The sequence below is a fragment of the Castor canadensis genome, chromosome 5, assembly GCF_047511655.1.
Source record: "Castor canadensis chromosome 5, mCasCan1.hap1v2, whole genome shotgun sequence".
Lineage (NCBI taxonomy): Eukaryota > Metazoa > Chordata > Mammalia > Rodentia > Castoridae > Castor > Castor canadensis.
This window is the reverse complement of record NC_133390.1, coordinates 178032306-178047657: the sequence shown is the minus strand read 5'-3', so window position 1 is coordinate 178047657 and position 15352 is coordinate 178032306. Positions and strand designations below refer to the sequence as shown.

General features: G+C 46.5%; 1 protein-coding gene across 3 annotated transcripts; it reads right to left on the bottom strand.

Moving 5' to 3' along the window:
• Positions 1-24: 24 nt before the first annotated feature.
• Nelfcd (negative elongation factor complex member C/D) lies at positions 25-15050 on the bottom strand. 3 transcript variants are annotated; one of them, XR_002212986.2, is made up of 15 exons: positions 14918-15049; positions 11410-11528; positions 7484-7593; positions 6565-6674; positions 5410-5517; positions 4805-4957; positions 4478-4608; positions 3402-3567; positions 3055-3189; positions 2487-2626; positions 1722-1836; positions 1269-1364; positions 1137-1188; positions 593-722; positions 25-502 (listed from the first exon to the last, which is right to left on the bottom strand). XR_002212986.2 is itself a non-coding variant. In XM_020173630.2 (15 exons), the coding sequence occupies exons 1-15, from the start codon at positions 15002-15004 to the stop codon at positions 468-470; spliced, it is 1773 nt and encodes a 590-aa protein (XP_020029219.1). In that variant the 5' UTR covers positions 15005-15050; the 3' UTR covers positions 25-467. The 3 variants fall into 3 exon arrangements, 2 of the variants coding, with proteins under 2 accessions (XP_020029219.1, XP_020029218.1); XM_020173630.2 differs by having other exon boundaries at positions 1048-1188; positions 11410-11525; positions 14918-15050; XM_020173629.2 differs by having other exon boundaries at positions 1048-1188.
• Between the last annotated feature and the right edge of the window lie 302 nt (positions 15051-15352).

The window sequence follows — 15352 nt, the reverse complement described above, 5'->3', positions numbered from 1 at the left end:
TTATTTACATGAGAACAATGTAACTTCCAATCCAACACAAAGGCTTTTTAAAAATTTATTATTATTAGCAAATCTAAACAACTACGATAAAAGAACTAACCAACTGAGTTCTTGAGAAAACCGAAGTCAGCTTGAAAGTGGTTGGTTCACTGAAGCATCTTTCTGAATTCCCACCACCCCTGGGGACTACTGGATTCCCCATGAGGGACCACAGGCCTGCCTCCTGTACTGAGGTAAGCAAGCACTACACACAGGACACAGGGCGGAGCTGCACTGACCAGAGAAGGGCCTGTCCGTAAGAGCAGGTTGCACAGCACTACCATGCTCTTTTTAAAACAGTTCCACCCCTCCTAGCAGACCCCATGTCTAAGAGGCTGAGCGAGCCTCTGCAAACAGCAGCTTCCTGAAAGGGTCCTCCACAGCTGGGCCCCAGAAGGTTCTGCTTCAGCCCTGCCAGGTACTGGCATTCAGTTCACCATGATGAAGTTAGACTTGCAGTGAGCTGCAACAGGAGGCAAAGTCACTGGTCAGAAACGGGAGGTGAGAGGTGATGTGTCCCACTGAAGCAAAGGGATACTGGAGTAGGCCTTACCGATGAATTCCGTCACAGGATCATGTTCGCCTTCTGTTTTGATGGTGCCTGCAATGCTGTCATTTTCCAAGATGGGGAGGAAAAGCTGCACGAAGTCAGAAGTGTACGGAGGGGCAATAACATCCAGCACCTAGTGGAGAAACTCAAGTTAGTTAGTGTGCCTGCATGGCTGGTGCGGACTCTACACCAACATTCAGGGAGATGACTGTTAGTCCAGAGATCACCTGCCCTCCCCCTTGGCTTCCCTGGCAACACCAGTCTCCAACCCTTAAGGTACCAGGGTGGTAATGCAGGGAAACACAGGTATGAGATGCTCAGCCAATTGCTGTCATAGTCACCGCCATGATTATCAGAAATAGTTCCCAGAGTTAGGTACAAAATAAACTAAATTAAGGCAGAAGGGGCACTGCTAGTGTAAAGAGTATGAAACATGAAACCAACGGTGCGTTGCTGACCTCAGTGACAAAATATCGAATGAGTGAAATGTCAGTGTCCAGCTTCTCCAGACACTTTCGGATGTAACTGACCACAGGAAGTACATAACCTCGACTCAGCAGGTGAACCATCCTGTCCAGCAGGGTCTTCTTCAACTCAAGCTGCAGAAGAGCAGGGGGGCAAAGGAGCTGGTCAGAGCAGGGTGCTCCCCAACCCTGCCAGGCTCTGGGGCGCTTCTTACCTGCTCCATCACGTCCAGCTGGGAGTGTTCAGTCTCAAAAAGCTTAACAAGCAGCTGCAGGACCTGGGGGTGCAGGAGCTGGTGGCAGGTGCTGATCTATAATAGGCCACAGGGATCCTCACTGAGCAGTGTGGTTGGGCCTCCAGGCTCACTCTCAGCACACAGACAACCCAAAGCAGCTCGTCACTGATGATGCACACAGTTCTGTATGCTGGACCCAGGACTGGCCAGCTTCTAGGCTACTCATTCTTCCCATGACACTTGATAAAAACTGAGACATCTACACAGTCAATGAAACTACATCCTTATAAGGAAAATCCTCACTTAGGAGATGAATGACTAGCTCTGAACAGAATACTGAACTCACCCAGTAGATGCAAAGGAAGCACCAAGACGAAGGTACAACACACAGACCCATTGGATACGTCATACCTGGTCCTTTCACCTTCTTACCTCATCCAGCAAGGCCAGGTGTACTGGAGTGTGGTCAGTCTGCAGTTGGAAGTACCTTGGTTCTGACACAGTCCAATCAACCCATTTCAGCACGCCCATTGCTACCACTGGGAACCTACCGTAAACAAGAGTGCTTCCTTTAGACCAAGAGTGGAGAAACGGCTACCAAAACATCCTAGGAGAGTATTAAGGTTAGGAGCCTAAGAACAAATTCCAAGTTCCATCAACTCGCTCTTAACTATGTGCAGCCATAGTAGAGTATAGTGGGAGTGGCTTGATGAGATCAGCAGCCTCTCAAAGGTGCAGAGCAAGAAGCAAGATTTGATTCTCAGTTCATTTCAAACCACTTTACCAACTGAAAAGGTAAAGAACATTAAGCAGAACAATTTGGTGGACTGGGCTGAAGCTTACCTTTATTTAGCACACCCATTTTTAGTCTCCAGTACAAATAAATAAGGAAAAGATTCAAATGCTTAAGAGGATGCACTATTTCTAGTGCACATCTATTTACGTAACTGACATAATCACAAGTCATTTCTAAGCAAGACTTTTTGGTTTAACTTTTACTACAACTTTTTCTAATTCTGGGTGATCTTCCTTTTACTTGGGCTAATTTATGAGGATTTACTAAACAGTAAATACCTGAAAATTACTCATGCTACAAAAACTACTTAAAAGTTTTCCGTACATGTAAAAAAGAAAACTAGAGTACTTATGTGAGGCCTTTGTCCCCTAGTGAGTTTGGGACCCAGTGTCACTGCTCACCTAATACACTGATAAAGTGTGCTCAGCTCTGCCACAAGTTCAGAGGCCCCTTTGTTCTCATTGCAACACAAATTGTGAACGGTTTCTACGGCTTTCGACGTTGACTTCAACTCATCTTTATTGATGCTCACCCGCTTGTTCTGAAACACACACAAGCTTGGTGAATCATGACAGTGCTATGGTCTTGCTATCAGGGTATCCTGGCACAGGCCACCTCTCTCTGCAAGTCCCCTTTCCCATCTCTGAAGTCAGAAGGCAAGGTACTGTCAAACTGCACAAGTGCACAACATACAGCATGTGAGAACCAGCAAGTCTGCTGTCTGTGCATGGCTTAGGGAGTCAGTTTCATTTTTAGTCATACTTCACATTACAATTTGCAGAAGTATTAGAGAAGCTACATACATCTTCTTGGGACATTTAGCACTTTCACTATCTTATGCACAATATAAAGACATTTCCAATGCTAGGCAGACTCAAGATTTCTTATAGCCAAAAGCTCCAAATAATACCAAAGCAGAGGAGGACACCTGTCTCCTGAGAGCCCCCGAGTCCTCAGAGCTTACGGTACCTTCTTCCAGGTCTCAACCACACTTGCTGCATAAGCCAAGATGTGGATGTACTTGTGTTTGTGGTCCTGGTTGATCCTAGCTCCTGGCTTGAAGAGCGACTGCATGAACAGGTCCAGGAAGGCCGGCACCCGGATCTAAGAAGAAGCACACCAGGAAGGGGCTGGCAGGAGGCATGCACACTCATCCATCACGCAGGGCTCTAAGCAGCAGGAGCATGATGGGGAAGAATGGAAACCAGAAACATCAACAGGGATTTGTACTCACTGCCCAAGTGAGCGAGGGGAATGTAAGAGCCTTCCAAAAGCTACCCTGCCAGTGGGCCTCATTAAAATGAGAGGCAACTCACTAATTCAACAGGAGGAGGGTCCATGCTGGTAAACATCTTGAACAGGACGGTGATGTCTGCAGGATTCAGGGCTCCTTTGGACAGCATGGCCCCAAGGGCCTGGCAGGCCCGGGGGTAGGAGGCAGCTGTGCCCAAGGCCAGCGTGATCTGGCTAGCATCGTGGCCTCTTGAGAAAAAAACAAAAAACAAAAAACCATGCACAAGAGCATCACTAACGAGGCACCTTTTTCCTTCTTACATTTAAACTTGGGGGATCCCTTTATTTTCTCATATTTCTCTTATTCACTGATTTACTGACTAACTGACCTATGAACACTACATTTAGAGCAAACTGGGAAAGAACAATTCCAATATACCTTGTAGACTCAATAAAAGAATCATGTACTTTTTTTTTTTGGGGGACAGACTGGGTTTTGAACCCAGGACCTCACATTTGATAGGCAGGTGCTCTTTCCGCTTGAGCTACTCCACCAGTCCTTTCTTGTGATGGGTGTTTTTTCAAGAGAGGGTTTTAGAGAGCCTTCTGATCTCTCTGCCTCCTGAGCAGCTAGGATTACAGGCATGAGCCACCAGCACCCAGCAAGAGCGAGGAATCATGTACTTTTAAAAATACCTCATAAAGATTCAGTTGCAGAAGAAAGTAAAGCTACTAAGAGATCAACTTGCTTTGTAAGACAGCTGGCGAAGTGGCTCAAGTGGTAAAGCACCTGCCTAGCAAGCATAAGGCCCTGGGTCCAAACCCCAGTAGTGCCAAAAAAACCCAAACAGTTTATTCTTTAAGAAATGGACTCCCTGACAATCCTTAGCAACCACCTGAGGACTGTTCAGTGAGTAGTTTGATATCCAGACTCAGGGAGATCTTTGCCATGAATCCCAGCATCCAGTGAACTACAAAATGGTCGTCATGGCAATACTCTAAAAGGCAAGCTTTCCCCATGGATTAAAACTATCCTGACTTCCAGCTCTACTGGGCAGGAGTTCACCTAGATGCCAGAAGAGAAGGGGCTGCAGGCCAGGTTGTGGACCTAGGACGTAGGCTTTGTGAAAAGGGAGGGCAAGAAGAAACACAGCCTCACTTCTCCTGGGCAAAGCGCTGCACCTCCTGTGCGACCCTGCGCACCGCAGAGCCTCCCTGCTCCTCCTGAGCCAGGACGGACATCATGGCCTGTGCAAACAGGTACGTGTGCTCCCCATGGCAAACCATTTTCTGGAAGATTACAGGGAAACAGGACTCAGTGTTACACCGTTAAGTGTAGAGAAGAGTTCTTGGGGCAGAGAAGAAGCTCTGGATAGGTGTCTTCTGATCTGGAGATGCTCTCCAAGGAAGGGGGCTTTCATGCTCAGAGACCCAAGACCCCAAATAGCATTCTTTTGACTCAAGATTCACAAAGTAAAGAACTTACGGCAAACTCAGGGAGATTTTTTTCAAGGTTTTCTTCTCCTCCATCCAAGATTGTGGCTAGAGAGGTTCGAAGCACTCTAGAGAACACTTCCAACTGCTGGCACGCAGTGGACACGCTGGTGATCTCCCCTTGGTACCCTGCATCAGAAATCAGCTGCCACACAAAACAAAGCTGACTGTCAGCACCACCTTTCAGAACATAGTGGCTGGCTGGTGTATGTGCCCAATGGAACAAGGCCAGTCTCAGGTCTCCAATCTTTACTCTGCCTCCTTCTTTGCCACAATGTAGGCTCTGACCCCCACTCACAGCCTCTCCTAGGGTTTCATGTGTAAGCGGAATCCGATCTTCCAGCCTTGCTAAAGGCCCTCAGCACACCTGCACAATCTAAATACATCCCTAGCTGATCCTCGAACAAGCCAATGCTCTAAGCACACGTATGAGTCCTACACTTCCTTTTCTCAGCGTAAGGCTTACTGCAGTGAAACAACGAACACCTTACTAAAAAGCAAATATGACCTTTCTAAGGAAACAGGACCACCAAACAATCAAAATTCCTTCATTTGTATACACTTTCATCTTTTCTCTTTCTCCAGGACTCTTCCTACCTTCACAGTGAAGTTAAGCATTAAGCAGTCCGGATGAGCTTCAGCTAGCTTATAGAACAGATCTCTCCATGTGGTGTGTGCGATCATCTGCTCAAGCCACGCTGGGGTCTGCAACAAGCAAGCAGTGAGATAAGAGGCCCAGTGTTAGCCTAGGTGAAGACTATGTTGTACAAAACAATCACAGGCTTTTCCAACTGGAAGAGCCTGATGGGTGACCTCAGTTCTGGCAGAAGCAGACCCAGGGCTAGCCATGGCCACACGATCAGCCAAGTGGCAGGCTGAAAGCCCCTGGATGCCCACTTACAGATTCTGATAACTCTAACTCAATGTGAGAGGGTACAGAAAGGCACCTCCTGGGAGACACAGGACAATCTTGTGGAAGCACATGTACAGCGGAGCTGCCACACACACACACACACACACACACACACACAATCAACTCCTCTCAATGGGCTGAAGGCCCTTGGCAGAAAAAAGACCTTCTTCTTTTTTTTTTTAATTCATATGTGCATACAAGGCTTGGGTCATTTCTCCCCTCTGCCCCCACCCCCTCCCTTACCACCAGAAAGACGTTCCTAATTGCACACGTGGTTCTGTTTATCGCTACATGCAATGGCCATGAAAATGTGTCTCCTGGCTCTCCTACTGTGCGACTGATGGATCAGAAGCTGCACCCTGAGCCTACCATCCTACCAGCCTGAGTGCAGGGGAATGCCTGAGGCAAGCCAGTCTAGAAGACAGGGCTCATTGGCCTGCTGGCACTCCTAAAAGCTGTAGTGTGGCCTAAGGCACTTTATACTGACTTCTTTACTGACCTCTAGCCTTCAGGATCAGACTCACAACCCAGGTTTCCGGTACCCCGGCCTCCTCTAGCACCTTCCTACACAGGGTTTCCTCCCCTCCACAATCTCCTGCATGTCAGACCCTGTCTCACCCCATACCAGAGCTGCACCTTGGAGTCAGCAGGAGTTTACTGTGCCTCTTCTTGCCGGAACCTCTTGGGTAAGTACTACATGGTCTGGGTGCCACAGAGAGGGCGGTTCAGCCCATGATGCCCAACTCCCATACTAACATGATCTGCCACATGCCACCACACACATGGAACTAGCAAAAGGCCTTGGGACATGCTGCCAAACAAGGAACAGTAGACCTCACCTCTCCTTCTTCTGTAAAAATAGAGTCTGCTTTGCGGGGGTCGAAATGTTTGATCAGTAAGCTCTTCAGGTGGTTCTCCACAGTCTCCTGGACTTGCACCGGCTCCACACCTGAAAGGAAATGGGAGCTCAGCAGATGACTGGCACCTCGGCGTTGCTGGTTCTACAGAAATGCCATTGCCAAGGTCTCCAAATGCCACAGAAGTGCTTCTGACCACTTCTGAAAGTGAACAAGATTTGGGACCTCTTAAAACTAGTTACGAATTCTAGTCAGCGGTAAGACCCAAAAAAAGGAGCACAGTGTGGAACAGCCAGGACAGTCCCCCTGACTACATAGAAGGGACAGCAAGATCTTCAAACTGCTACTGAGAAGACAAAGGGCCAAAGCAGACAGGTAGGAAGATGGAAAACACACCCTGCCCTCTGAAGAGCCCAGGTGCAGCCAAGAGCCACATTTGGATCTAAGCACGGTGTCAGCAGTGAGTCACCTGATTTCTGAACAGTGCTTACTTAAGTGATGTCACTGCACCCCATTCAATGAACTGACACTGAGGCTGCACTCGGATCTTATTAGCTAAAAGCCACAAAGAGAGCCAGCCCTGCGTTATCTACCATCAACACTGCTATGACAGGCCTCCTGAAATGCTGCACTGAACACTGTGCTGTCCCATGCTCTCCTCATGGTGGGGAGAGCAGGCCCATGAGAACCCTGTTTGCAGCTATCTGCAAACCTCGGGGACAGAAGTGCAGAGCAGTCAAGCAGATAAAAACAGGAAAGAAGTTTAATTCTTACTCACAAACCTTAAAAACCAGAAACACAAGAAAGGTGCTGCCAATTTATCAGCATTATAGTAACCCAAAGGTCTATGAAAAGTGGGGGGTGGGGTGAGTAGCCAGGACAGGGCTCATCCTCCAAGCACCTGTCTGAATGAGCCACTCAGCCAGCAGGTTCACAGTCTGGGCCACAGCAGTGTAGTTCTCGGATAAGAGCTGGATGACATTCTCTGGAGACCCTCCTGCCTGAAAATACCTGGGGGGGGGGAAAAAAACAACTATTACAGTAGAACAAATGTGGGTGAGCTGGGGTAGATAGGGAGATAAGGAGAAAGGTAACCAGGTTTTAAGATGGATTTTATTTATTTATTTAAAACAATAAATAAAATTGGCAAACCTCTAGCCCAATTAACTAAAAAAAGAAAGAAAAAAAAAAAAGGAGAAGACCCAAATAAATAAAATCAAAGATGAAAAAGGGACTATTCCAATGACACCAACGGAAATACTTTGAAAACCTACACTCCAGCAAACTGGAAAATGAAGAAGAAATAGATAAATTTCTTGACACATATGACCCACCAAAATTGAACCAAGAGGTCATGAGAGACTTAAGCAATGAGACTGAGACAGCTATAAAGAACCTCTCAACAAAGAAAAAGCCAGGTCCTAATGGATTCACTGCTGAATTCTACCAGACCTTTAAAGAAGATCTAACACCAATGCTCCTCAAACTATTCCATAAAATACAAAGGCAAGGAAAACTACCAAACTCATTCTAGGAAGCCAGTATTACCCTAATATCAAAGCCAAGTAAAGATGCATCAAGAAAAGAAAGTTAGGGGGGTGATCTAACCAATAAGCAGTATAAATCTATTTGAAATTGTCACAATGAATCCTGCCTGTACAGCGAATAGATCCTAATAAAAAATTGATAAAATAAAAAAAGAAAGTTGTGGGCCAATATCTCTGATGAACATAGATGCTAAAATCCTCAATCACATACTTGCTAACAATCCAACAGCACATTAAAAAGAACATACACCATGATCAAGTAGGTTCCACCCAGGGATGCAAGGATGGTACAACATAAGCAGATCAATAAACGTAATACAACACATAAACAGAATCAAGGACAAAACCACATCATCTTATCAACAGATGCAGAAAAAGCAAAATTCATGATAAAAGCTCTGAAGAAACTAGGAATAGAAGGCACATTCCTCACCATTATAAAGGCTATAAAACAAACCATATGACATCATATTAAGTGGGGAAAAAGTGAAACCATCTCCTCTAAAATCATGAGCGAGGCAAGGGTGTCCTCTATTCCCACTCTTACTCAACACAGTACTAGAATTCCTAGCCAGAGCAATAAGACAGGAGAAAGAAATACAAGGGGTTCAAATAGGGAAGGAGGAAGTCAAACTGTCTCTATTTGCAGATATGATCTTATAACTGAAAGACTAAAAACTCAACCAAAAAACTCTTAGTGCTCATAAACACATTCAGCAAAGAAGCAGGATATAAAATCAATATGCAAAAATCAGTAACATTTCTATACACAAACAATGAACAGTCTGAGAAAGAAACCACGAAAACATTATCATTCACAATAGCTTCAAAAACATTAAATACAGGAATAAATTTAACAAAGGAGGTGACCGAACTATAGAATGAAAGTTACAAATCACTGAAGAAAGAAATCAATGAAGACATTAGAAGATGGAAGGACAGCCCATGCACATGGGTCGGCAGAATCAATATTGTGAAAATGACTACACCACGGAAAGCAATCCCTATCAAAATTACAACGACGTTCTTCAGCAAGATAGAAAAGCTCATGTGGAAGCACAGAAGACTCCAAACAGCCAAGGCAGTGCTGAGCCAAAAGAGCAAAGCTGGTGGCATCACAATACCTGACTTCAAACCACCCTAGAGCTGCAGCAGTAAAAACAGCAAGGTGCTGGCACAGAACAGGCATGAAGACAGTGGAACGTAAGATGCTCAAACAAACCCATACAACTACACCCACCTGATTTTTGATAAACAAGACCAAAATATGCGTTGGAGAAAAGATATCCTCTTCAACAAATGGGGCTGGGAAAACTGGATGTCCACCTACAGAAGATGGAAACTAGATCCCAGTCTCTCACCTCATACCAGCATCAATTCAAAGTAAAGACCTTAATGTAAGATCTGAAATGGTGAAATTACTCCAGAAAAAGAAAGAACACGCTGGACCACAGGAGCACAGGTAGCAACTTAACAAATACAACTCCAATAGCTCAGCAACTAAAAGAAAGGACTGAGAAATGGGACTGCATGAAACTGAAAAGCTTGTGCACAGCAAAGGAAATGGTCAACAGACAGAAGAGACAGCCTACAGAATGGGAGAAAATCTTTACCAGACACATATCTGACAAGGGATTAATAACCAGAATGTAAAGGGAGCTCAAAAACTAACCTCTCAAAGAATGAACAACCCACGGAATGGGCAAATGAACTGAGAAGACAATTCCCCAAAGAAGAAGTCCAAATGGCCACCAAACCTAAAAGAAATGCCCAGCATCTTTGGCCATAAAAGAAACGCAAATCAGAACAGCACTGAGATCTACCTCATCCCAGTCCGAAAGGCCACCATCAATAACACAAACCACAAATGCTGGCGAGGATGTGGGGAAGAACACTTCTATGCTGTTGTGGGAATGCCAATTAGTACAACTGCTATGGAAAGCAGTATGGAGGTCCTTCAAAAAACTAAAAATGGAACTTCCCTACGATCCAGTGTTACCACTGCTGGGCAAATATCCAAAGGCATGTGCTCCAGGATGTGATAAAGCCACTTGCACACCCATGTTTACCGCAGCCCTCTGCACAAGAGCCAAGCTCTGGAAACAACCCGCCACTGATGAATGGATGAAGAAAAGGTGGTGTATACACAAATGGAGTTTTATTCAGCCATAAAGAAGAGCGAAATTCTGTTCTTTGTAAGTAAATGGATGGAACCGGGGAGCTTCATTTGAGCCAAGTGAGCCAGGCCCAGAAGTCAAAGGTCACATTTTCCCTCATATGTGCAAGCTAGACCTATAAGTTAAATGTATATGTAAGTACAAACATATATATTTATATGTATATACACACACACACACATACATATATAGTAAGAGAGAACAAGATTGTACTAGTGGGTGTCTGAGGGGATTACAGGAGGCGGGAAGGAAAATGGTAGATACTGGAAACTACTGAAACAACCCATCTATATGAATATAATGTAATGTAACACACTGTAAGCTGCTGTATTAGGGGAGCATGGTGACAGAGAAAGAGTAAGTAACGGGGAGTTAATTTGATTAAAGCATGGTATACACAGGCCTCAAAACCCCTTAGACTATCAATATACTTAAAAAAAAATAAATTAAGGACAGGAAGGTAAAACAGGTCTTTTCCAGGAGTGAGTACCAGAGGGAGGGGGGAGGGCATAAGGGTGAATATGGTGGATTATCTTGCATTCATGCATGAAAACAGAAGAATGAAACCTGTTGAAATTGTTCTAAGGAGGAGGAGACGACTAAGGGAGAATGATGGAGGCGGTGAATCCAACAAGCTATATTGTAAGCACATAGGTAAACATCGAAATGCACCCCTGTGCAACTATTATATGTTAATGGAAACCTCTGGCAGTGCTGGAGCTAGAGCTCAGGGACACCGAGTTACACCCCCAGCCTTTTTTGCCACACGTTTTTGCCCAGGTCCAGCCTTAGACTGTGATCATCCTACCTAAGCTTCCAGCACAGCTGGGATTATAGAAATGCACCACCATGCCTGGCTCATTTGTTGAGATGGGATCGTGGTAACTTTTTGCCCAGCCTGGCTTTGCACAGAGATCTCTACTCCTAAGTAGCTGGGATTATAAGCATGAGCCACCATGTCCAGCACAGTATTTTTAAATGACGAGGGAACCCTAGACTGTGCAGGATCACATTCTTCTTACTTCACACATCATCTTCTGCGTCTTTTACAAACCCTCTCTGAATTATACGCTCCTCCCCAGTACAGACACCTTCTCACATACCTCTTCAGAGTGTTGAAGATGGAGGGCTCCATGATATAGTCTCGAGTGGAAAACTTATGCAGACATTCCTGCTGTACCTCTGCATCATCCTCTCCTTCACCAGAATCATCTTCTTGCTGCTGGAAAGGGTATTTTTCATTAATATAAACATCCTGTATGTATAATGCCATCTGTTTTCAAAGTATCCCACTCATGTGATTTCATGCCATGATGAAGGCTGGACAAGTAGTAAGTGATACAAAAATGGGATCCGGGACCACACCCAGTAGGATGTCTGGCCACTCCACCCAAGGCAAACCCTGTGTATCATCATGCACGTCACCTAGCCTGAGTGGCTATGTCTCCTTCTGTTAAACAAAGACACTGTAATGCCCACTCCCAGTCAGCTGTTGTGACGATTCCATGAGCCAATTTTTGGAAGGGCCCACAGTAAAATCTGACATTTATCTCAAAAGATACAGGCAATAATTATTGTTTTCACTATTATTACTTCATACATGTCATGTAAAGCTTTCCAACAAAGGCTAGCAGAATGATCCTTGTTAGAAAGTAACAATCACTAACTTGCCTCAAATCAGCAGGCCTAGCTGGAGTCTAGACCCACTTCTGGCTGGAAGCAACCTCATGATTGAGCCTAAATGCAAAGCAGGCTGCTTCATCAGCTGACAACCACGTGGTGATGGTGGACTGAATGACCCCAGGTCTGTCCGGCTTTAATGCTGTCATCCTAACAACAAGCAGATACTTTTGAGCCTTACACTGTACTGAGACTGGGCTCATCACCCAGAGAACCTAAGGCAATATAACATAAGACATGGTTTTTCCATACAAGGACTTCACAAACTAGTGGGAGTCCAACCTCCGGCAAGTGACTCTAACAGAATTGGTAAGTGCCAGGCCAGGGACCTGCAAGCTATAGTCAAATCCAGCCCTCTTCTTATTTTTATAATAAAGTTTTACTGAAACACATTCACACTTACTCTATTATGTACTGTCTATGACTGCTTTTCCCCTAAAACTACAGAGTTAAGTAGCTATGGCATGGTCCTACACAGCCAAAGATATTTATTATCTAGCTCTTTACAGGAAGTCTGCCCACCACTGGTCTGGACTCACATTCTGAAAGCAGTGCTCTGGAAGCAGACAGAGTGTGATGATGTAACTGTAAAGAATGGGTCTTCTCTCAGACCCTATTTGTGAGCACAGCCTTGAAGAAGGCCAGCTTCACCCTAAGAGTCATTCTCATGTGTCCACATTGCCCTGATGGCCCCTCTCCCACTACCACATTTTCTCCAGCATCATGTCACCTACCTGCTCGTATAACCAAAGTTTGGCATAGACCTCTCTCTTGAGCTCCATACTCAAGTGTGCAGCAATCTATTCTCATTTCCATCCAATGCACCTGTAGCACTACAAACTCCTGAATCCAAACTGACCATGTCTTTCCCCGGAAACATATCTTCCCACAATTTGTTGTTTTTTTTTTAAAGCACCCCTCCCATCATTCACCTGTTACCCAGAAATCTTGGAGGAATCTTCAATTTCTTCTCTCCACTCCCACATCTGTCACAAAGACTCATCAACTCCATCTCCTATACACCGACCCAATCTGGCCCTTTTTAAAAAATTTGCCTTCTTCATCCTTGTTTTTTGTATGTTTGCAGTAGCAATACTCCCCACATGCCTCAATTTCAATCATTCCTTGCAATCACCTTTCCCATTGATGGTACAGTCACCCTCCTAAGCCACAAATCTGACATCCAGCTGTTTAGTTTCCTAGCTCCCTCAGAAATCCAAGCTGCAGCACAACCTAGTCCTTCCCACCTTGTTCATCTCTTGCCACTCCCCATGTGCGAGCTGTAGCCAGGCTAATCTACGTGCATGTGAGTAGCCCTTAGCTCCGATCATCTACTTAACACAGTAGCCTATTACACATCTTCCTGCCTCTCCAAACAATCTAAGACAACATCAAGTGAATAGAATTTGGGTCACCCGCTATTTTTCCCCTCCAAGCACACAGTCAGTTGGAATAAACAAGTGACCCATCCTCATCATCAATGAGAGCCCACAAAGGTCAATTTCTAACATGAGACTCCACAGCATCCCACCAGTGGTCTAGGCTTGATTCTCCCACTTCTAACTGCATACACTGGGGCAAGTAACTCAGTGCTGTCTATGAAACAAGGGCAGAGGACTGAATGGCACCAAGGCATATCAGTCCTAACAGCTTATGACTCAACTGCTCAATATGAACAAGAAGTGCCAAATACAGGCTCACCGCCAAGCTAATTCAGGCCTTACATTTCTCCACCTGGACCTCCTCAGTGGTCCAATTTGGTAAAAGGGCAACAGAGACAAAGGACGTGGATGGGTTCCCCATTCCTTTATTAATTTTATGACCTCGTCATAAAAAAAGACTAGGTCACTTACGACCCAACTCAAAATCTTCAATGAGGAATCCATTATCTAGCCCAGGCTCCCAATTAGCCAAGTCTGATTCTTTATCCCCTCCACTAATAGTCCCCACCGCTGCGGGACGATCCAACGCGCAAATCCATTCATGTCACACCCTGCCAAACTCTTGAGAAAGAGCCTTACAGTTCTCCAAGACTCTTGGCAAACTCTTCCTTATAGACTGGTGACCCAGGCAACTAACCACACGGGATTCCTTCAGTTCCAAAAACACCACCTCTGCATCTTCTATGCCCTCACAGCACCACTGTCCTTGCTCGGGGAAGTAAACCCCATCGCGTCCTGTGTTCCTTCAAAACTGATCTTGATTCCTATTAAAAAGGCAAAGTAAATCCCGGGCTCCCCCCGCACACAAGTAGAAGGTAGTTCCCAGAAGTAGGGCCTGTGAAGCTTGTCAATCATGCACGTGGGGCGGGTCACCTCTCCTGTCCCAAGCCTGTGTTCAGGGAGAAAAGAATGATGCCTCCAGGTCCCCACCCCCACCCCCAGACGGTCAAGGCCGCAAGACCCTTCCTGTCGTCTAGTACAATGAGTGAAATCAGCCCAAAAGTGTTGGAAGAAAGTTTGGTTTACCCCAAAGTAGAAAGTTCTACTTTTTTCCCAGGATGCTGGTTTGGACTTCGGAGTTTTACTTTGTTTACAACTGTGTGACCCAGACCCTTTGCACCAGCGGGGCGTGTCCGACCCGCCACGGGGCAGGAAGTACCAGTGCCTCGCTCGGGCCTGGATGAGTGGTCCCCCCAGGTGCCACAGAGAGAGAGCGCGCGTGGGGAAACTGAGGCACCAAGGCGGCAGCAGCTCTGGGCTAGCCCGTGGCCCTTGCTAGAGCCAGCTGTTCAGACCCGTGGGCCTCGGGACCGCGAGGGGCCGGGCCGGACCGCAAGGGGCCGAGAGGAGGGCGCAACCTCGGCCGCCCGGCGTTCACGCCCCCCTTACGCCCCGGCCTGGCCCGCTCCGGCTCCGCGGGGACCAGGCCGGCCCGCCGGCGGCGACTACAAACGAGCCTCGTCGGGGAGCTCTGGGTGCTCCCCCTCACCTGGCCGCCGTCCGCGTCGTCGCCCCATTCGGCCGCATTTCCAAAGTAATCTTCGGCCATCATGGAGCCTGGCGCGGAACCAGCCATACTCTTCGCGCGGCAGCGCAGCGCATGCGCGTGGCGGGCCGGCTGACAGAGCGCACGCGCAGCTCCGTGGCCCCGCCTCCGCGCGCTTGTTCTGAGAGGGAGGCGGGGTCAGTGGAAGGGGCGTGTCCAGTGAATGGGGCGGGGCTTAGGACTTCCACGCCCGGACAAAAGAGACCTGCTAAGCAAAAGCCTGCAATTGATTCAGGAGCACAGCCTCGATGAGCCTCAGGGCCTTGAGTTCCGCCTGGAAGTTTCCCACTAGACTTCCTCATCTAACAGCTGGACCCACATCCATCCGGGACAGTCACTAGGGCGCATAACAGTATTTTTATCATTGGCAAAAACTAC